Genomic DNA, 21,704 nt, shown 5'->3' on the forward strand with positions numbered 1-21,704 from the left:
GCGGCGGCCCTGGGGCAGAGGCAGCTGGGGACCAAGCAGCCACCCATCCACCGCACCTCAGAGGCCGAGCCGGGGGGGTCCAGGGCCCTCTTGGCCCTCTTTAGGGTGCTGGTGCTCCACCCCACTCCCACTCGCACACCCAGCGCGCGCGCAGGGTGCAGGGAGCAGCCCAGCGCAGCGGCGGCGGCACCAGCAGCAGCAGCAGAGGCACCACCACCACCACCACAAGCCCAGCACCACCAGCAACAGCAGCAGCAGGAGCAGCAGGGGAGGGGTGTGAGTGGGAGTGGAGGCGTGCGCCGTGGTGTGGGCGCCCAAGTGGCAGTGGCAGTGACCCGACATGAGCAAAAGAGGGCCCGGCTTTTAACGCCAAGTACGACGCCCGAATCGACGACGACGACAACAGTGATCCAGAACTCCAACTCCAACCGTCCGTCCGTCCGTCCGTCGCTCGCATTTCCTCCCCCGTCTCCCGCTTCCGCCTCCGCTTCCGCCTCCTCCTTCTTTTGATCCCTCTCTTCTGCCTCGACAACTGCCTGCCTGCCTTGCGCACTTGCGCCTCGTCTCTGCCGACGAAGCCCTCTCCCGCAGGCACATCCCGCCTTGTGTCTCGCCGGCCGCTCTCCCCCTCCTCGTCGTTCGCTACCAGCAAGGCAAAGCAGAGCAGAGCAGAGTACAGCGCCGCACTCGCACGCCGCCAATTGCCACGGGCAGGGCAATGGTTCACTCCAGGTGATCCGCTCAGCTCGACCCTCTGTACGTCGTGTCATCGCTTTGTCCGCTGCGATACCCCTGCTGCGTGGTCGTCGTGGCGGTGGCCGACGGTGCCTTGCGTGTCTCTTGTCCCACATCACGGCGGCACGCAACTCCGTATCAGTCTCGCCGTCTAGCCGCAGGGTTGGGCGAAAGCACATTCACAGCCCTCGCCGGCAGCGATTTCGTTCCTTCCCGTGGCTGCTGTGGGCGTCTTCTGGTCCGCGGCTCCCTCGCCAGGCCCAGTCCGCTCTCGCCCTCCACCGACCATCTTGCACCCCACGACGCGCTCCCACGACCAAGGCCACCTGCCACTACCGTTTCCAATAGCCAGATTGAAGAGAGGTGTGTGGGTGCTGACGCTGTTTCTCGCTTCTTCTAGTCCCGCCATGGCGGCCGACGACGAAAAACCCCCGCCGCAACGACCAGGCTCCAACAATGGCCGCTCGAGTCCGGTAGACCTCGTTCTGCGGGAGACACAGTACTTTTATGCTGTGGTGCTACTCGCTGCCTTCATCGGCTGCGCTGCTTGGTACAGCGTGTACAATGCCAAGAAGGACGAGGACCTCGTGCAGCCCCTCGTCAAGGGGCCTGGAGGGAAGCCCTTGCCGATAACGAAACGCAAGAAGCGCGACAACGGCGAACGCAAGATAGGCCCCCGATTCGGCCGCGCGGCGAAGAACGTGTTCCGCTACCTCGCTGGTGTCGTATTTCTCGCCTACGTCGCCAGCGGCGCCGCCACCTTTATACACGCATTCTACCACGAGAACCCTTATAAATGGTCAAGAGACGGGCTGCCCTGGGCTGGCGAATGGACCGTGGTATGTTACCCGACCATCCACCAACATACTTCTCCGTGGCGCTGGACACTCGTGGCAGCCGAATTCTTCTGCTCGAGCTGGAGGGGCCATGGCCGTGCAAGCCTGGATCACTGACGCGCTTGAGCAGGTTCATCTAACCGGTGCCACCTTCTTCTACCTCTACATTCTCTTCTCCCTGTTCGACTGGCGAAAGGGGCCAAACGTCGTCCACCTCATTGTCTGGGTTCTTGGCCTCGTTGGGGAGATCGTCTTATCGACGTCCACTTTCATTGCCGCGGCCGACTGCCACTTCGCCCGATCTGCGCGGAGGCTCGACTCCGAAGGAGATTCCAGCTGCATCGACTACTGGACAAAGATCGATTTGATTCTGTACTTTGTGCGCATCCTGCACCTGTTGCTGTGCATCTCCCTCTATTGTGCCGCGTGGGTCTTCAAGGTTCGCCGAGGGGACGAATCACTCGAGGAAGGCCGAGCAACGGAATCGACACCGTTGCTGCTCAACGGCTCCACCCACGCATCGTACGAGACACAAAATGGGCACGCCCAGAACGGACGTGCCGAGCGCGTCGCCGACGACCGGATGGACCGACGACGCAGCCGGTCCATGTCAAATGCGAACAAGCCGGCCGGCAAGAGCAGACCCGGCAAGGATGAGCCTGCCGGATTCTATCGCCCAGAAAAACTTCCCCACAGGACGTGGTGGGAATACATGAGGGGATACTCGCTATTCTTCCCCTATCTGTGGCCAAAGGACTCGTTGGTCCTGCGGCTGCACGTCCTCGTCTGCTTCGGGCTGGTCATTCTGCAAAGATTGGTCAACATGACTGTACCGACACAGATTGGCCGTGTCGTTGACAAGCTCGATGCTGTCATAAACGACGTGAAGCGTGGAGAGCCACTGACCGTGGAAAGCTTCCCGCTGTGGGACTTCGTGCTGCTTGGTTTGCTCTGGATCATGCAGGGCCAGTCAGGGCTCCTTGGGTCGTTGAGATCGCTGCTTTGGATCCCGGTCTCGCAGTACTCGTATCGGGGGCTGACGACAGCTGCATTCAACCACGTGCACTCGCTCAGTCTCGACTTCCATTTGTCGAAGCGCACCGGCGAGGTCCTCTCTGCCCTCAACAAGGGGTCCGCCATCAATCAGTTCCTCGAGCAGGTGACTTTCCAGGTCGTCCCGATGCTCTTCGACCTGTTTCTGTCCATCTACGTCTTCTATCACTACTACGGTGCCTTCTACGCCGAGATCAACCTGGTGGATACATGTTGGTATCTCTACATGACCATCAAGATGGCATCGACGAGGGCGGACCAGAGGCGACTGATGACCAATGCTGATCGCGAGGAGGAAGCCGTCAAGAATGACTCAATCTCGAGCTACGAGACGGTCAAATACTTCAACGCCGAGGAATTCGAGTCAAGGCGATACCAGGACAGGGTCGGCGTGTTCCAGACTGCCGAGGCCAAGGTGCAGATGGGCATGGTCATGATGAACATTTGCCAGACCTTGGTCTTCAACCTGGGCAGAATCATTGCCGCCATGGTCTGCGGATGGCAAGTCGCCGTCGGCGTGCGGACGCCCGGCAACTGGTTCATGATCGTGTCTTACCTGACACAGCTCCAGGGCCCCCTGAACTTCTTCGGCACATTTTACCGCACCGTTCAGCAGGCCATGATCTCCGGCGAGCGCCTGCTCGAGCTTTTCAAGATTCAGCCCACGGTGGTCGATACCCCCCACGCCGAGCCTCTGACCAACTTCCAAGGGCACATCCGGTGGAACAATGTCAGCTTCGCCTACGACCGGCGCAAGCCAGCCCTGCGCAATGTCAGCTTCGACTGCGCGCCGGGCACCACGACGGCGTTTGTCGGCGAATCGGGCGGAGGCAAGTCGACGCTGTTCCGCCACATGTTCCGCTACTACGATTGCGATGAGGGCAGCATTGAGCTAGACGGCAAGAACGTGAAGGACCTCACGATCAACTCTGTGAGGCAGCATATCGGCGTTGTGCCGCAGGACACGACTCTCTTCAACGAGTCGCTCATGTACAACCTCAAGTACGCCAATCCGGCAGCCACCGACGAGGAGGTGTATCAGGCATGCATCGCGGCGAGCATACATGAGCGCATAATGTCGTTCCCCGACAAGTACGAGACGCAGGTTGGAGAGAGGGGCATGCGACTCAGCGGCGGCGAGAAACAGCGTGTCGCGATTGCTCGCACCATCCTCAAGGACCCTCGAATCATCATGCTTGATGAGGCGACCTCGGCGCTTGACACACACACCGAGCAAGAGATCCAGGACAACGTGTGGAAGATTGGCAAAGGGCGCACGTTGCTTGTCATCGCGTGAGTTACCCCACCCAAGTCTGACCCAGGTGGTTGACGAGCCTAAACACTGACTGTCGCAGGCACCGGTTATCTACCATTACACATGCCGATCAGATCATTGTCCTGCACGCCGGAGCAGTCGTCGAGAAGGGTACCCACGAGGAGCTTCTGGCAGCTCAGGGCAGGTATGCCTCCATGTGGGAGAAGCAGATCCGGGCCGAGAAGGCCCTGGACAAGGCACGCGAGGCGACTGTCAAGGCGGCCAAGGCACTGAAGCGGGCCAACATGGCGGCCAAGAAGAACGCCGCCGAGGAGCACGGCGACGATTATCATACTTTGGGCTCATCTGGCACCCTGTCAGACAACGAGACGTCCAAAAGCAAGGGCGACGAAGAGAGCTCGTCCTCATCGTCTGGAACTTCGGCGTCGTCTTCGGATGCCGAGTCCACACACGAAGACGACCACTCCTCGGAGCATGGCTCCGACGGTGCGTCGACGTACAATGGCCGACGCCCCGAACCTCGAAGTTAGGGCGCCTGAAGCGAGCGTCCTGGCTTCGTCAAACTCGCTACGATATCTGACGACAGCGCCGCGTTGAGCACAGGCTGCTATTCGCAGCCACATTTCCAGTTCCAAAGTTTCGGAAAAAGCGCACGATCGGTTCTACGACACACCTAGGGAACGGTTTCGGCATTAAGAGGCATTGAAGGCGTTTGGTGTTGTTGATTTCTAAACCCATCTTTCAACAAGCGACTCCGTACATCTGCTTGTGGATTTCTACCTACCCTAATACTCTCGTTTGGAACATGACGCCGATGCCTAGGACGACGCGACCCAGGCATCTGCAATGTGGTTATTTCGAAGCCTTCTGTTACGCATTGGGTTCCTTCCCGCAGTTGTTGACGAGGGGTCGCAGAACGGATTCTCCATCGGCAACTCAGCAAACGCAGGACCGGCCCGTAAAGCCGCTCGCTTAATATTTTTCGAATGGGCCAACGCAATGAAGGGCCCAGTAATGTTTGATTTTGTCGGTATCTTCAGGAGCCTGAGCGTGGCTGTCCGCGCGGAGCAGACAGTTATCGCAAGATGCGCAGTCTATAATGACGCCGACGATGGGAGGCATTGCTTGATCTTTGTTCTTGTTGGGGAGGTTTGGCTTGGTTTTCTTCTCGTTCCTTCTTCATGGTCTGGTGGGCTGGTGGGAATAAAACAATTCGCACACGCAACGGACAGGACACATGGCTCGCCTTGATCTACTGGGAGGCTCTGGCGGGCGTGTTGGGCAGGCAGGCGGGCACGGCACGGCACGGCAAGGCAAGCGATTAGCACGAGGGCACGACAGCGGCGTTCAAGCGGGTAGCATGTGATTTCTGGCTTTTCTTGCTTTCCCCCCTCTCTTCTTCGTCTACTTTTTGCTGTTTTTGGTTCAGTCTCCCACTCATGGTCTGCTGCTGGCTTTTGTTTTCTGATTCGGGTTGGCTTTCCCCCCTTCCCTTTCACCTCTTGCGTTTCCCCGCGGGTTCTTCCAATTGCAAGAGGGAGGCGCAAGGGGATAAGGCCGGGAGAGAGGCCGGGAGAGAGGGCGAGAGAGGAGGGAGGGAGGGAGGGAGGGAGGGACGGCATGCACCACCACCACCACCACATCACAAACGGGCCTGGTTGGGGCGGCTGATTTGTTGTTGCAGGAGGCTTTTAGGCCACCGCACGTATAGATGATGGACTCCAGAGGAGGTAGACTCGAGCTTGCTTTTACGTATAATCTGACGGCGCGGCTCCGGGCGCATCCGGGCTGAGACTTTGACTGAATCTTGTTCCCCCCCTTCTTTCAGTATCGGCGTGCATAATGTAGCAGTTGTGTGACTCGGTGCATTCATGCTCACCGTCATGGAGCGTGTGCCCGCTCACCACGGACCAGAGGCGACACATGAGACCCCAAGGCCCCGTAATGGACACAGGGCCAAGCGCACGCGAGGCTGGTGGGCAACGTCAAACAAAGAAGTAATGGGTCAATATTAAAACCTGTTATGTAGTGCGACACTATGATCCGTGCCGACGACAAGTATCGTACACGCGAAGCTTACAAAGACACCGCCCATATATAACGAGGCTGGCCACCCTCTCATCGATGCACAGATGGAGAACCCCACAGACGAGCGGGAGGAAGAGCATCTCGCGAAGAGAAGCTCCACTGACGCTCTCTGCGTCTCCTCCGGCCAGGGTGCCAAACCGTCCTCCCCTTTCGCTAGGCCCTTTAGTCGTCGAAATGACGTCCGAAGAGCGAAGCGCTGCTGGCCCGGTGTGTCGTCCCAAATGCTACCCCCATGACCCCGTCGCCCGTCGAGGATCGGGGATGCCGGGTGGCGGATAAAAGTCGCAAAAATAGCGAGTGTGTGTCCATGATTCGTTATTATTCTTTCGCAAAAGCAACGCCGGTTCTCATGCTTTGGAGGACGGGCCAAATTCGGGGCGTCTGTCGCCGACCGGAAAGCCGGGAAGAGATGCATGCCGAGTTGGCTCCTAGTCCTGGTGTGTGTGTTTCCAATCGCTCATTAATGTCATGGACCCCCCTTTCTTCCTCCTTCGGACTGGCCATGACTCGCTCACGTGCGAGGCTCATCAAGCCCGGGCTTGCGCCGGACGACGCTCCCCACTCACTTCGCAAAGTCGGTCCAGATTCATCGACAAGCGTCTACTTGGACCTGCCGTTAGCGACTGCCTTGCCGTTAATCTCGAGAGTCGGCACATCGCGCTTCTTGTCCTGCTGCAGCTTGGGCTTCTCCTGGGAGGCTTCATCCTCGTCCTCGTCGTCAGAGCGGTCGTCGTCGGCCGTCTTGTCGCGCAGGAAGCGGTAGGCAATGCGGACAATGTAGAAGAGCCAGAAGAGGTTCAGGGCCTGGAGCGAGGCGAGCAGGGCGGTGGTGATGTACTGGCTGAGCCAGCACTTGTACTGCTGCGTTTCCCAGTTGAGCTCAAAAGGGCCGACGGTGCGGAACTCGGTGAAGAGCGACCAGATGATCTTGAGGTTGATGACGTGGCGGAGGTAGACCCAGACGCACATGAAGAGGAAGAAGTAGGGGCCGACGATGGGATGGTCGATGTAGTTGAGGATCTTGGAGGTGGCGAGGAAGAAGTCGCTGATGTCGTGGGTGGTGTAGACGGCGATGCCCATGTAGGTGAAGTGGAAGCGATAGCTGAGGCCGATGAGGGCAAGACTGACAATGTGGTGGCCGACGAGCTCCTTGAAGTCCTTGCGGGGCTTCTCCATGCCAAGTATGAGAACAATTGCCTGCTGGGCCCAGTAGGCGGCCTGGAACAAGTAGTAGAACTTGACACAGGCCTCGTGGGTGCGGTGCGGAAAGTCCTCGTACATGCCGCGCGTGTTGAAATACCAGACAGGGGTGCGGCTCATGACGTACATGCCGGCGGGACCGAGGAAGGCGAAGTAGATGGCCGTGTATAGCTGCTCCATGAAGCGGGCCTGCTTTGAGCGGCCAAGTCCCGTCTTGCGCGCCAGAGGGCGCAGCAGCTCCTGCATGATGAACTCGCGGGTGAAGGAGAGGACGACGGTGTAGAAGGCGACAAAGGCGATGTCCCAGGGGCCCTTGCCGTACTGAACAGGCTTGGACGGGTCATCCTGGGGCAGGCGGTACGAGAGGAAGATCCAGCGGTGGAGCGGGTTGGCCTCGGTCGGGTTGATGGCGTAGCCGGTGAGGAAGACGAGGAGGATGCAGGCGGGGAGGACAAAGGTGTGCTTCACCATGGTCTGGCGGATGCGCGAGACGAGCCCGCGAGCGCGGCGGCGCTTGGAGAGACGCTTGGACGCGCTGCCATTGCTGGCGCCGGTAGCGCCAAAGGCAGCCGCGAGATGGGTTGCGGACGAGGGCGAAACGGGGGAGGCGGGCGGCGAGGAGCCATCGCCATCGCCGGCGTCGAGGCTGGCGCTGCTAGAGGCGAGTGCTGGGGCGCCCGTGTCGCCGGCGCGGATGTCGCCGCCGAGGCCGCTGCTCTTGCGTCGCCGGCGCGTCGTATCCGCGTCGGCGAGGTGTAGCTGGTCGACCGAGGTGTTTAGGAGGGGAAACGGCTCAGACATTGTTGCGGCGGGGGGTCTTGCCCGTGGACGGCGTCGTCGCGCGTGAGGTGCGTGGGATGCGAGTGCGGGCGAAGCGTGTGCGACGTCAAGTGAGTGCCCTGGCAGCAGCGAATCTTGCCAGACTGCCCGCTTGCACTGCAGTGTAGCCCGGGGGGTTCGGTGCGGGTCGTGGGAGGTTCACGATTTCGCAGGTCCCGTGTCTCACAGCCGCAGTTGGGTATGCGCCTGGCTGAGCTGGGCTGGGCTGGACCGGGCTGGGCTGGGCTGGGCCGGGCTGGCTGCGGTGGGGGAGGATAACAGGATCGTAGGGTCGGTCGGAGGCAGCCAAGGGGGGGGCTTGACCCGGCGGCGGGTTCGGGACGACGACGGCGGGGTGTTGCGTTGGACGCCTCGAAGCGCCAATGCACGGTTGATCGGGTCGCGTGCAGACGTGATCGGGCGTCGTCGACGTCAAGAGCAGCAGCGGGCTGTGCAGGTGAGAGTCGAGGGCGCGCGGACGGCGGGTAGCAGAAAAATGATGGACGACGGGCGGCGATGGATGGGGCAGATGTAATAATGTACGTATGGGGACGGTCCTGCGACCAGCTGGACCCCTGGTTTTTTCGCCAATCTCTCCGTGCCGACTGCCAGTAGTTGACCCGCCGGCAGTGTCGGGTCGAGTCAAGTCGCGTGCGCGCGTGCGTGTGAGCGAGGGCGTGCGTGCGTCTGAGCCAATGCAGCACGGCGAACAGTACGGTACTGTACGGTACACTGCAGCACGGTACGGCACAGCGCGCAAGAGAGAGTATGTAAGAATGGACGGAACGAATGGGTGGTGAGCGTTCCGTCAGCACGAGGGTGATGGGTGTGGGAAAGAGGGAGCAAAGAAAGGCCGGCGGGATTGGAGATGGAGTGTCGACGACGTGCAGTTCAGTCAGTCGGTCAGTGGTACGTAGCGTGTAGCCCTTTCCGTCTACCCTCCTCTCTTTCACTCTTGCTCTTTTCCTGTCCGTGGTAGGCGGAACTCTCTCTCGCTCCTTCTCTCTCGGTCTCGGTGTCGTCAACGAGCAGCGAGAGCGGGAAGGTGCAGGGGCGGGACGGGCAGGAAAAGCGATGACGGAAGAGGCAAGGGTACAGCGAGTCGGGAAATTACAGGGCGCAGCAGCAAGAAAAAAAAAAGTTTAGCAGGCCGCCCGCCCCGACTTGCAGGTTCGGCACCGGGGACGGTGGACGGGGGACGGAGACGGAGTTGTGGTGGAGGACGTCTGGTTTAGCGCCCACCCATTTCCTGGGCGGGTGCTCCAGTGCACTAACATGCCGGCCAAAGGTAATTGGGCCCCGCCAGGCGGTCTTAGTGGCTGTCGGGCGTGTTTTAACCCAGCCATGGATGGATGGATGGATGGATGGATGGATGACATTGCAATTCTCCTTTTCCCAGGGGCCGTCGTGTCGTGTGCAGCAGCATTGGCACTGACAACACCACAGTGACTTGTAACCAAGTGCTCCCTTCAGAAGATGCATTTGTTGTAGTACGTACGTATGCTCTGCAATCACCAGCGGCCAGTCTGGACGTCCGCCAACTGCCTCATCACCCGCCCCTCACTCACGTGCCCGCCCCTGGCTGCGCGCACGCGGCTCCCGCCATCCCATCCCAGCCCATCCCGTCCCATCACATCCCCCATCGCGGGCTCGGCACTCGCATCCCACCGCGCGTGTCTGGCACTTCCCGTCCGTCCGTCCGTCCGTCACGCCGTATAAGCTCTCGCGCCCAACAACACACACTACAGAAATCACAACAACAATGCCCCTCTCATTGTGTCATGGGAGGTGGATTGCGCCCGACGGCCCCCCGTCACGTCAGAGTGTCACACATGGCCGCATCGCCCGCCCGCGCCCCGCGCCGTGCCGACGCCAGCCTCTGCAAATCATCCCGTCTCGTGCTATTGACCGTCTTCATCGACCCACGTTCACAGTCTCTGGTGAAAATGACTGCACACCGCATCTGCTTCCTATACTTGCAGTCGTATCATCTATGGCGCCTCAAAGTGCATGTACGCACGTACAAAATGTACCATGTCGCATCGTAGTCGACCAGGCTATCCCATGCTTCCGTGTCCCGGGCGTACAAGCCCAAACGCCGCGCTCTTAAATGCAATCAATCAGCCAAAATGGCTATACATGCTGCCTCCTCCCGAACCGACCCCGATCCCCCGTCATCCTCTCCGCGTACCCGGCTCCGCCCCGGCCGCGCGCGCGTGCCCGCCCGACTCATCGTCCGAGTCGCGCCGCTCCGACTCCATCGACGCCGTCTCGGCAAGCGAGTCCTCGTCCTCATCATCGTACGAGTAGTAATCATCGTCCTCCTCAAACGTCAAGACCCGCCGCCGCACGCCTGGCCACAGCGGCGGATTTGCCCCTGAAGTCTGGCCGTGCGACCCGGACATGGTCGAGCTGTCCTGCCGCCCGAGTTGTGCCATTTCGTCGGAGCCGCCGCCACGCCTCCCCGAGCTTCCGTTGCTGTGGCCCTGTCCGGTTCCCGAGTTGGACAGGCTCGAGCTGCTCAGCTCCCCTTCCTCGAGCATCTGCTGCAGCGCTGCGCCACGCCGCGGAGGCGCCGGTATGTACTGCGTCGGCAGGTCCACCGTCTCCGTTGACGGCCGTAGTCTTTCGCGCATCTTGTCCGCTTGGTTTGCTGCAAACATCTCCAGCCTCGACTTGAAGTCCCATCGCCCGGGCTCGTCGCGTGCCCGGATGAAGGAGTCCTGCACCTGTCTGACCGTCTCGGGTTGCGACTCGTCGTCGCCGTGCGATGTTAACGTCTGCGCCCGCCGGCGCCCTGATCGTGACGGCGCTGGGCTGTTCGCCTCCAGGTCCGCTGACCTGCTCGCCGGAGCTGGCGGCGGCGGAGGAGGTGGCGGAGCCGGCGACACGGCGTGTCCGTTCTGTGTCGCCGTGGCGTGGCCCGCCATGGCAACGTTCGCATCTTCGCCGCCCCCATGATTCTGGGGGATGCTGCTCTGCCGCGAGAGATCCGCTGTGCTCAGGTGCGGCGGGAACGGATCTGGCGTCCTGGTCGGTAGGTCTGGTGTCCTGTTGGTGGCCTCCGACGTGCCCTGGTACCGGACCGCGTACACGGTGCTCGCGGCGCTCGGCGTATCGGTCCTGCTCACGGGCGTTACCGCTGGCGCAGGGCGGCTCGGCCACAGGGGTGGGCGCAGGATGCCACCAGACGTCCGTTGCTGCGTCGGCTGATCGGCTGATCTGCGCGGCTCGCGCGCCTGGCTCCGCTGCCTCGACGTCGCGACCGACACTCCAGGCCAGCCACTGCCACGCAGGATGCCGTGGTCGCGAGAAGTGGCGTTGCCACCTTGAGCGCCCCCGTTCCGACTCGCATCGCCGTTGCCGCCGCCGCCGCCGCCCCGGTCGTCCTTGTGATTCTTTCGGTGTCGAAGCCACGGAAATTCGGACGCGTTCACCTCGAGCGTCTCCTCTCCGTCAAATACTTCCCTGCCGAGGATGCCATCCTTCTTCTCCTCCCGCTCCAGGGCTTCTATCCGTTCCACCCATTCCCACACAATGACACTAGCTGCGGCGGCGCCAACCCAGCGGACGTAGTCGCCCCATGACGCCAATGCGGGTTTCGAGATGTCGACGATGAAAAAGACGACGGGGATAAGGATCGAGGATAATGATATGATGGCCAGCAGCGGCATGTTCTTCATCAGAGGGTGGTAAAATGCATATCGTTTCTTCATCAGTGAGTAGTATATGACCCATGCGGCGTACAGCACGCCGAGAAGCAGCTGGAAGAGGTAGCTCAACGCAGGTATCGGATGATCGAAGCTGCCCGCCATGGGGTTGATGCTGTTGTCGTTGTCCTTGAAGCTGGTGAGGGCGCTGAAAATAAGGTCCAGGGTGATGAGCGCAAAGGCCGCCCACTTGATGATGACCTTTTCGCGGTGACGCGGGAACAGGCGGATCAAGGTCTGCGCCTGGGCGAGCCACAAGAATGTGTTGGAGATGAGGCGGATGACTCTGATTTCGGTGCTGCCCATGACGCCCTGCTGCATCACCGTGGCGTTCTGGGCGCCCCATTGATACTGCCGCTGGGCAATCTTGAAGGTGTCGTGCGTGGCTATCGTGAGCGATACTGCGACGGTCAAGGTCGCGACCTTTTGCAGCCACGGACGGCCGCCAATGTTTTCGGCGCCAGCCGAAGTGTGCGTGAAGCCGCGCCGGCGGCCGAGGTAAACGACGCCCCCGTCCAGGAAAGAACGAGGCGTAACAAAGAGCATGATGAGAAGCATGTACGCGGTGACGGTGGTGGCGGCGAGGGCGTAGCATATGGGAAACGTCGAGGCGTAGAAGGGGTCCCGAAAGTCAGACACGCGGGGGTCCGGGTGAGGGTCGTGGAACTTGAGACTCGAGTCGCCGGAGCCCTCAGGCGAAATGAGGGCAACGCCGTTGAGGGGCTTGGCCGTCGGGCACGGCACCTGGTAGACGATGGCCTTGGCTAGGGTGATGGAGGCCGGGCCATTGTCCATGGTGATGTAGCCGCTCGCCGGCATGAGCGTCGTCGTGCATAACGTCGCCGCGGCCGTCAGGGCCGTCGTAGCCAGCGTGACGGAGGACATGGCTGGGTGAGTCGGGGGCCCAGTGGGCCGCCTCCTCGAGGATGGGGCCTGGCCTGCGAGACGGGCAACGGGTGGTGCCTGGTCGCACAAGGATTTAGAAGAGGTCGCGCGGGACTATGGATTGTCGGCCATGGGGGATGTCCTAGGCGCGGTTCGATGGGACGTCGTTCGTCGCGGCGTGGATTCGTCGCCGTGGGTCAAGACGAGGTTCTGGGGATCGCAACGGCCGTGCTCGTGCAAGTCGCGGCGCCACGTTATCGATTTCGCAGACGGGATGGGGATCGGGAGGGAATATGCGATCGATTGACGCGGGCGTCAACAATCCGTCGTGTGTCGTCGCTGGCTGGTCGGGGGCTGCCGACTGCGCTCGTCGCGACGTGGCGAGTGCCTCACGACAGAAAGCGTGTGGGGAGAAGCGAGCGCCCCCGTTTGGGGAACGGTCTGGGCGCCGAGAGGTCTCGCCCGCTAGGGAAACACGCCGTCGCAGAACTGTCACTGGAATCGCGCAGCGCGTCGTCGTGCCGTGTCGGAGATTGAATGCGGGCTCACGATTCGGGCGCCGTTAGATGGTGAGAAGTCGTCGTGGCCGTCGTGTTTCGTCGTCGAGGAAGGGCAACGGTGGTGGTGGATCGCGGACGTTTGATTCCACAACGCTGGGAGATGAAGAGGCAGAGGGGGGGCTTTTGGGGGGGGACGGACGGGTGGGAAAACGGCCGGTGGTGGCTTTTTTGATGGCGGTGGCTGCTGGACGGCGGAACGGCCATCCATTCGGGTTCGGGCTGCGCAAGGTTAACGTCGCCCTCTGAGGTAGGTGGTTGCTTTAGGCTGGGTTTTTAGGGGGGTGTGGGCGGGAAGTGGCCTGTTGGCTGGCCTGCCCCGGGGGGCGAAGACACCGAGCACCTGCAGTGAGGTGAGCGAGGTGCCAAGGGCAGGTGGTGGTGCATTGGTGCAGGTGCTTCCCATGGCGGGCTGTGTTGGGGGGTTGCTCGCACCGTGTGCAGGGCGCTGGCACTGGGCTGTCGGCGACAGTGAAGACGGGCGTTGAAGGTGTCTTTTCTGAGGTGTCTGTAATAAGTTGAATTCAAGCAATTTTTCTTTGAAGCAATCCCCGCGTCATGCAGGTGATGCCGTCAAGTCGCTTCGACAGCGCCGATCCCATGGGGCCTGCCCGTCGCCGCCGCCCGCCGCAGCTCTCGCCCGCCGGACAGTGCGCAAGACGCGCTCCATGTCACCAACCCACCCGCGTCGACGCGCGGATCGCCCCGGGCGGCGGTCGGGCGATTCGCTGATGCAGAGATGCAGTTCATGCGTCGCCTGTGCACCCTTCCATTTTGCGCTGCCCACCAACGGCCCTCATGACTCGCCTGGGCCCTGTTGCGATCGCGTTGCACGACGTCTGCTCATGTGATGCCGCGTGCGTGGCGAGGACCTTACCTCGCGGATTATATACTCCGTACAATAATAATCCGTGGCCACACCGGATACTCCAACGTCTTTTGCTTCTCGGAGGGTCATGCCGGGCCCGGCTCGTGGAAGCCTTCTCGAGTCTCGCCAGTCGCTGTCTCCCCTCGCAGAGCGGTCTCTGCCTCGTAACTCTGGAAGTGAGCTTTTGTCGACACTTGCTGTTCAGTCCGGCCGCACCGTCAAGCGCAAGTTTTCATGCATCTCCCTGGTCGTTAGCAACCTTGTTTGCTACAGGGACCGCGTTGGGGACTGCATTCAGTATGTGCAGCGAGCAGCGTACGGCACCCGCCCACTCATCGGAAGAGACCACCTCGAACCCGCATGATGCTTTCGCAATTATCCCCTATCGCGGCACCGCGCCGCGCCTTGGACCCCTCCCGTCATGCTCCATGCTCCATGCCCTTCCCCTTCCCCAGCCCAGTCCAGCCCAGCCTACGCCGCCACGTGGACGGACGACCCCGAAGGCATGCCATCGGAGACAAAGCCCGCCGCCATACGCTCGAACGTTCCGGCATGATGGTACAGTCAAACCTTCCGCCGGGGTGTTCACAGGCTCCTTCGCCCCCCCAGTCGCAGACAACGTCCACCCTAACCATCTTCCAAGGGTCCTGTAACGGCCCGCCACGCACCCTGCGTGGCGCGAGAGCGAGCCATACTCTTTGCAGCCCACTCGCCCTCAACCCACTGCAGCAGCAGCACCCGTAATCAATCATCAATTTTGCCTATCGCAAGACGACGACGCACATCATCACCCTGCGCCACCCTCCCCCGCCGCTGCCGCCCCCTCGCCAAGCCGCGCGGTCCTTGGCAAAGCTTATGCTGCGTGGCCTTCCCCATCTTGGCATGCCCTGTCGAGTTCAACCTTGTTTGTCAACCCCCCCTGGCCTTCCATTTCCCCTTTCCCCGGGAATCGTCCTTTTTGTTGAAGAGACTCGCGGGAGGACCCCCGGCCCGTCATCCGTCGTGGTGGCCCGTGCAATGAGTTTGCTCGGTTTTTTGTTGTTTGTTGACATGTATGTGTGTACGGCCCAGCCAACAGTCAACGGCTTGTGCTTTGTGCGTGCACTTGCTGAATTACTCTATGCGTGTATGAGCAAGTTTGGCGAGTGAGATGGGTTTGAGAGACAGCAACCACCAAGAGGTCGCATGTAGCTAATGCCTCTCGTGCCTCTCGCGCCTCCCATATCACCAGTCAGTGCCACGGTGATACTACCCACTTGACTGTTGGTATGCCCTCCGACTTGGAGCATCACCCATCATTGTTCACCCGAAAGAAGCATGATAAAAGAAGCGTATACCTCTGTTTTGCTGTACTGTACACCCCCCCTTTGCACAAGGAGCCTCAGTGGTAATGCCGCCCTCCTCCAGTCCAACGCCAAGGTATGCAATTCCCTCCCTTTTAGCAAGTTCAGTTCGCTCAAAATCATGCCTCTCAACCGGGACTCCGCGCCCAAACCTCATGCCGTGCCGTTGCCGCGCCGTGCCGTTGTCGTTGCCGTACCTGTCATGTCCCGTTCCGTTCCCAGCAAGGCGCCTGCTCAGTCCTCGTCGAAGCTGAGCTCGGCCCCTCGGTACCGCATCTCCAGCACCCACCGCCCATCAAAGTCGATGCCGCGCCGCATCTTGGTCCCCGCCTTCCGCCAGACGGCGAGTCCAAGGCCCATGTCGGCGATGAACAGCCGCCACTGGTCTTCGTGCGCCGTAGTGCTGACGGCACCGACGTCGCCCTCGGATGGGGGCGTCACGATCTCGAGAAGTCCACGCTTCGGCGCCCCTATCGCCACCACGTACCGCGGCTTGACGTAAAGGTGGCTCCCGTCGATGATGGCAATCTTGCCCGTCGTGGGATCGATGCCCGTCGGCACGTCCACCGACAGGACAAACGCATCGTTGCGGTTCGCCCACTCCATGAGCTCGTAAACCGTGGCCTGATCCCCTATCCGTAGTTCTTCAAAGGAAATGGTCAGGCCCAGCAGCGCATCGATGATGAGCGAGACCGACACCGGCGAGCCGGACGCGGAGCTCTTCCTCAGGTGCTCGAAAAAGTCGTTCTTGCTGAGGACCTTCCCGCCAAAGTTCCGGTACAGCTGGATTTGACGCCGCAGGTCCTCCAGCAGGTCCCTCTCCCGCTCGATTCCCACGAGGCAGATGATGACGTCCAGGTTCTTGTTGCGCAGGTGTCGCCCGGCCGCCAGAGCTCGGATACCAGACTTGTTGTTGCCTGCCAGGATCACGATTGCCGAGCTGCCGAGGGACGCGTCCACTGCCGAGCTCGCCACCGCCAGCTCGAACCGGACCTTCATCGCCGGGTCCTTGAGCGCATTGACCGCCACTTCGGCGATTCCCCGGCCAGCGTTCTCGGCCATCAAAGCCTCGCTGAAGCCAAGCTCGTTGGCGGCAATATTCTCCAGGTTCAGCATCTGTAGTGTCGATATCGCTTCCACTCGGCGGTTTGACGGTTGCAGATAGAGCCCCGGCTGGTGCATCTGTTGCTGTTTCTGGTCAGTATTGACATCCTTCGGCCTGGAGGATGCCCTGCCGGACGGCTGTGGGGAGCATACGGCAGAGTTCACCCGACTCAGCGGCTGGCTGCCGGCAACGGCACTAGCCTTGCGTGACTGCGACCGACGAGACGGCCCGGATCTGCTGTCGGCTCGCCGACCGCTGCCCTGCCCGTTCCTGTTCTCAACACCACTGAGCCTGGCCTCCTCATTCACCCCGACATCCGCTTCGCTGTTCCAAAAGTCGGCGTGCTGGGCTGCGGCTGAAGGCAGATCCAAAACGTTTTCCGTGTAGTGCAGATTCTTGCCTCCAGCCGTGCCCGGCTTGGGCTTGCGGTTGTGCGCAACCAGGCGAGTGGCGTCGTCAACTTGGTCTTCCTTGCGCATCTGGTCGAAGATGGTGCGCTTGTCGAACTTTGCGAGGTTGTTCTCAAAGTCAAAGTCGCCCATCTCCTCGGTGACTTCTTCCGACGCCCAGCCGTTGTCTTGCAGACCTTTTCGGCCCTTACCCTGCCGCTTGAGTGAGTTGAAGGGCTGGAAAGACGCCGTGCTTTCCAGGATGGGCGTCTGCCTCCACCCCTTGCCGTGCGCGCTTTGAACTGCGGCCATGGGCGTGCCATCGACAGGTTGATCCGGCTTTGGCTGTCTTGAGTTCCGACCGCCCCTTGCCTTTTTCTTTTGAGATTGTGCGTCACGGGATTCGACGGGCCTCCCGAGGGTTTGATTCTTCGATGGAGTGGTAACAGTCAGCCCTTGGATGGAGCTCAGGATGCTCTGGTCAGTCCGTGCGCCTCCAAGCTGATGATCCGAGTGCGTGCGAGACGTGGGCATCGGATCTGACGTCTGCTTCTCGCCCCTGTCGGACTGATATTGTACACTGGAGGCCTTTGGTGTCCCGGACGCAGGCCGCCTTCCCATACTAAGGATTGCAGGATCGACAAAGGTCGACTGCGGCGGGAGCTGCGAGGCGGGAGAGATGGGGATGGGGTCGGGCACAGGCACGGAGTAAGTCGCGGGTTGGGCGGCCTCGTATGGCACCTCGGACAGGTCGGCGATGTTCGCTGCATCGATCGTTACGTGTGCTGCTCGCTGCTGGGTGACAAAGTTGTAGACTGTTCCATCAACTGGTGTTAGCATGAAAGGGTCCCTTCGCCCTTTGGACACGGACGACGAACCGTTTGTGAGGGTCAGGCTGTTTCCTGCCTCCACGCCCCTCACCGTGCCCGCGAGAGCATACCCAGAAGGGTCCCGAAGGACAACCTTCATGTGCAACCCGATGAACTGGTTGGCCATGATGCCGGCGCTCGTTGCGTTCCAAGCCAACGCGCTCTTAGGGGAGAGGGAAGCCAGGAGTCTCCGTCGCCTCGACTCGCGATCCCGTCATCAAGATGCGCCCAGCCCTCCGCTGAAGCTGCTAAGGGCTGAGAGCTGCTGGCGTATTCGAGGCTTTCGCGTTGTCGTTGCCTTGCACGTGTCTGCGTAGAGAGGTTCGTTGGCCGGGTGGCCTAGACTGCCGAATGCGACCCTGAGAACCTGATGCCGATAGGGCCTCTGAGCCGCGCACCGACAAGACGTGGGAAGATTCGGAACGGAAAGGAACCAGGGGTGTCGGTCGTCCTCGTCTGAGCGCCGTCGCAGGATGCGGGATGCGTCGCGCGCAAAGTTTCGCAGCAGGTGGTGGGTGAAGGTTGAGTGGTTCCAAAAGTAGCGTCGGCGAGCCCAAGTGGGAGAGGTTGAGTGGCTCCGGCTTCCCACCTCTTCCTGCCCGCCCGCTGCCGTTACCGCTGCCGCTAAGAAAGTGCCGCTGCTGCTGCCCGCCATCCCCAAGCCCGCATGCTGGACATTTTCTTATCGATAACACTCCCGGGCCGCGACAGACCGCATCGACAACATTCAACATCGACCGTTGTGCACGCACGCGCATTAGGTTGAGCAATGCATCTATGCTTCCTCATATTGTGCATACAGTACGTACATGCATGAGCTGGGTCGCCTGTGCCATAATCGCTCCACGTTGCGCCAAAAAGAACCCATGCCGGTTGCGCATGCGCCGGGATAAACAATACCGTCAATATCCATACGATGCCATCGCTTCCTCATCATCGTCCAAGTTGACAACCTCGACCTTCTTCCTCACCGCGGAGGCGCCCATCATTGGGGTCGACCGCGCCGGGCGCTCCCCTCTCCTATTCGACACAAAGCCCATGATGCTGTTGGCCTTCAACAGGCCGTTCGCTTGCTCCGCAGAGTAAAGCTTGCCGTAAAACTCGACGACTCTATCGTGAGCCATGACTTTGGACCTGTCGAAACCGATGACCCGGAGCCCCTGCTTCGTCGTGGCGCGACTGAGCGCGACGTACGCCTGGCCCTTCTCGAACACCTTGCCGAGATTGACCGTGACTCGCTCCAGCGTCTGGCCTTGGGCCTTGTGGATGGACAGAGCCCAGGCCAAAATCAACGGCAGCTGGCTTCGCTTTGCTTGGACTTCACCATTGGGAAGCTCCACCTTCCACTCTTCCGGCTGGCAGAGGATGACGCGAGGCACGCCGCTAGACGTCACAAACTGCACCACGGGGTACTTCTGCGTCGGCTTTTCGTCGTTGCGGCTGAACGCGGCCAGCTTCCTCTTCGCCTTGGCCATGGCGTTGTCCCCTGAGTCGTAGCCGCTCGACACCTCAAACGTTTTCTCGTCGGAGAAGCCGATGACCTTGCCCAGAGACCCGTTCACCAACGTGTCGTCCATGTTCTTGATCAGCATCACCTGTGCGTCTTGCTTCAACTCGATCAACTTCGGTGACATCATGTTTGCAAGAAGCTTGTCACGAATCTTGGGATCGCCCGTGTCCATGGCCTCGTACCGATACGCCTTGCCAGGGAGATCCCTCAGTCGCTTCTCGTTGGACATGTCGACCTGGGCTCGTGTTGGATAGAGCTCGGCCGAGTCGACACCGTCGTCAAACTTGAGCGGTCGTGACAGAGCTCGGAACGCATCCACCGTTTCCTGAGTAATCTTGCCCAGTCGCATCTCGTTGAGCATCCGAGCGAAGTCCGGATCGCGCTGGCGAAAGACTTGTGTGAGACCAATGGTGTGGTCTATTGATGTGCTCCAGGTAGCGGCATCGAACGCAAACTTGACCTCGCGCTTCTTGTCGAAGTCTGGCACGGGCGGCAGTTGGAAGAAGTCACCGGTGATGATGAGCTGGATGCCACCCCAAGGGCGACCGTTGTTTCGGATGGTGCGTCCGATTTGTGAAAGCTTGTCGAACAATTCTCCGTCAACCATGGAGACTTCGTCGATGATGAGACATTTGGTCTTGAGCCACCGTGTCTTCGCTTTCGGATTTCTCCTGATTTTCTTCACCAGCTCTGTGGCGCTTTCCTTGCCCAAACCGATGCCTAGCCAATGTCAGTCTCTCCGGGAGTCAAACAACAAGACCGTGTCGCCTTTACATACCTGAGAAGCTGTGAAGCGTCATTCCACCAATGTTGCAAGCTGCGAGACCCGTCGAGGCCGTCACGGCGACTCGCTCGGGGTCGTGCCTATACTTTTCTCTGAGTTCTTGAATGATGGCCCTCATCAACACCGACTTGCCCGCACCGGCCGGGCCAGTAAAGAAGACGCTTGCATTCTTTTCTACTACCAGATCTAACACATGTCGTTGCTCTGTACTCAAAGAAATGGGCGCAGGCTTTGGTGGAGGAACCGGGGCGGCATAGATATCTTGGTCTTGGTCTTGTTCTTCTGCATCGTCTTGTTCGGCTAGGCGCTGAGTTCGCTGATTCTTGTGTTGCTTCTTCTGCTCTGCCAGGGCGCTGGCTGTGGGGTCTAGGAAGCTCCGCGACTTGGAGGCTGGGGTTTTGGGAGCGGCGTAGGCGGCGAACTCCTCGCCCGCTTCGGGTTCTTCCCTGCGGACACCGAAGCTGGCAGGAAGAACCCTTTTCTTGGCCTTCTTGGGCACAGGGGCATCGGGCAAGTCGTTGTCTCCAGAGGATTCGCGCTTCAAAGATGACTGGGTGGCAGCGGAAGCATCAGAGAGACTGCGCGGAGGCAATGCGGGTTGGAAATGCGACGCTGGAGATGATGACCACGGGATAGGAGTCTCGGGCTGTGAAGGCGTCGGTGGTGGCGGCATGCCATCTCGAACGATGGGTCTGGAGGGCAGCGTGGGCAACGCCTTCGGGGCTTCGTAGTCCAGGTCCAGGTCCGCATCATCGCTAAAATCGTCCTCTGCGAATTCGACCAACTCTTGAACCTTCTTTTGCACATCTGGCCCGGTGAGGTCCACCACATCGGCCTCGGTGAACGAATTCGACTGTCCGCATAACGAAACCAATGAAGACTTGCTGCCGCCTCGGTTCATGGGCGCGGCATTGGTAGAGCGATTGTTGAGTGGATTCGGTAGTGACTGTGGCGTCCTCGCCGACGCCGAGACATTCTGCGAGCCCGTCTTGCCAAACTGCTGTCGTATGTCGCCATTGGCAGCGCTGGGGCTGCTCGACGGGAAGAGCGTGCGCTCCAACGTGCTCCGGGCCGGAGGCGCGCCGCCACTGACGGCCCTGGCGAACATTATGCCCGCGACACGATGGAGAGACGCGGGACAGGCTCGGGCATGGGTGTATGGGTTTGCTCTCTGGAGGAGAACGACGCTGCGCGATGTCGGCGAGGATCGAATCGGTAGGCTGGTGATGCCAGCCGTCATAAACGGTCGTTCTGGCGAGACGCGGTCGCGGCGGGCGGTGGGCGCTGCGGGAAGCCCCTGGAGGGTGCCAATGCCAAACAACAAACAGAAGCGGCCTCGGGCGGTGGTCGATGCACGGTGTGTTGCACGAGACCCGGGGCCGATGTCGTTGTCGGCGGCACCTGCAGAGGGACCGATTTGGGAGACCGTTCAGCAATGATTGGGTGACGCGGGGAGGTCGCGTCCGATGATGTGGTGTGGACCGTGTGGTGGTTGCCGCACGCGTCGCTCACTTTAGGGGGTCCAGATTATTAGTCATCCTTCAACCCATGCCACTCACACGTCGCAGGTGCCTCCATCCCCTGTCAGTATGACCTTCAGCAACCATGATCCTGACCTGCTCATCAACGACCCACTGGCACGCGGAGACGACGCTTCACCAAAATGGCACCAGAACG

The 21,704-nt window shown here is 60.7% G+C and overlaps 4 protein-coding genes across 4 annotated transcripts; 1 reads left to right on the top strand and 3 right to left on the bottom strand.

Annotated features, from left to right (window-relative positions):
• Window positions 1-1,142: 1,142 nt before the first annotated feature.
• PLICBS_000620 (uncharacterized protein) lies at window positions 1,143-4,430 on the top strand (the record flags this gene model as incomplete). The annotated part of the gene is made up of 3 exons (XM_018318354.1): window positions 1,143-1,574; window positions 1,702-3,917; window positions 3,980-4,430. 3 exons carry the CDS (start codon window positions 1,143-1,145, stop codon window positions 4,428-4,430), a joined length of 3,099 nt encoding a protein of 1,032 aa, XP_018183879.1.
• Window positions 4,431-6,588: 2,158 nt separating this feature from the next.
• PLICBS_000621 (uncharacterized protein) lies at window positions 6,589-7,989 on the bottom strand (the record flags this gene model as incomplete). Its single annotated transcript, XM_018318353.1, has 1 exon — window positions 6,589-7,989. The coding sequence occupies one exon, from the start codon at window positions 7,987-7,989 to the stop codon at window positions 6,589-6,591; it is 1,401 nt and encodes a 466-aa protein (XP_018183878.1).
• A 2,192-nt stretch (window positions 7,990-10,181) lies between these two features.
• Window positions 10,182-12,602, bottom strand: PLICBS_000622 (pH-response regulator protein palH/rim21; the record flags this gene model as incomplete). The annotated part of the gene is made up of 1 exon (XM_018318352.2): window positions 10,182-12,602. The coding sequence occupies one exon, from the start codon at window positions 12,600-12,602 to the stop codon at window positions 10,182-10,184; it is 2,421 nt and encodes an 806-aa protein (XP_018183877.2).
• Window positions 12,603-15,604: 3,002 nt separating this feature from the next.
• On the bottom strand, window positions 15,605-17,860 carry PLICBS_000623 (enhancer of mRNA decapping; the record flags this gene model as incomplete). The annotated part of the gene is made up of 1 exon (XM_065599633.1): window positions 15,605-17,860. The coding sequence occupies one exon, from the start codon at window positions 17,858-17,860 to the stop codon at window positions 15,605-15,607; it is 2,256 nt and encodes a 751-aa protein (XP_065455705.1).
• Window positions 17,861-21,704: the final 3,844 nt, after the last annotated feature.

The sequence above is a fragment of the Purpureocillium lilacinum genome, assembly GCF_023168085.1.
Source record: "Purpureocillium lilacinum CBS 284.36 DNA, scaffold_1, whole genome shotgun sequence".
Classification (NCBI taxonomy): domain Eukaryota; kingdom Fungi; phylum Ascomycota; class Sordariomycetes; order Hypocreales; family Ophiocordycipitaceae; genus Purpureocillium; species Purpureocillium lilacinum.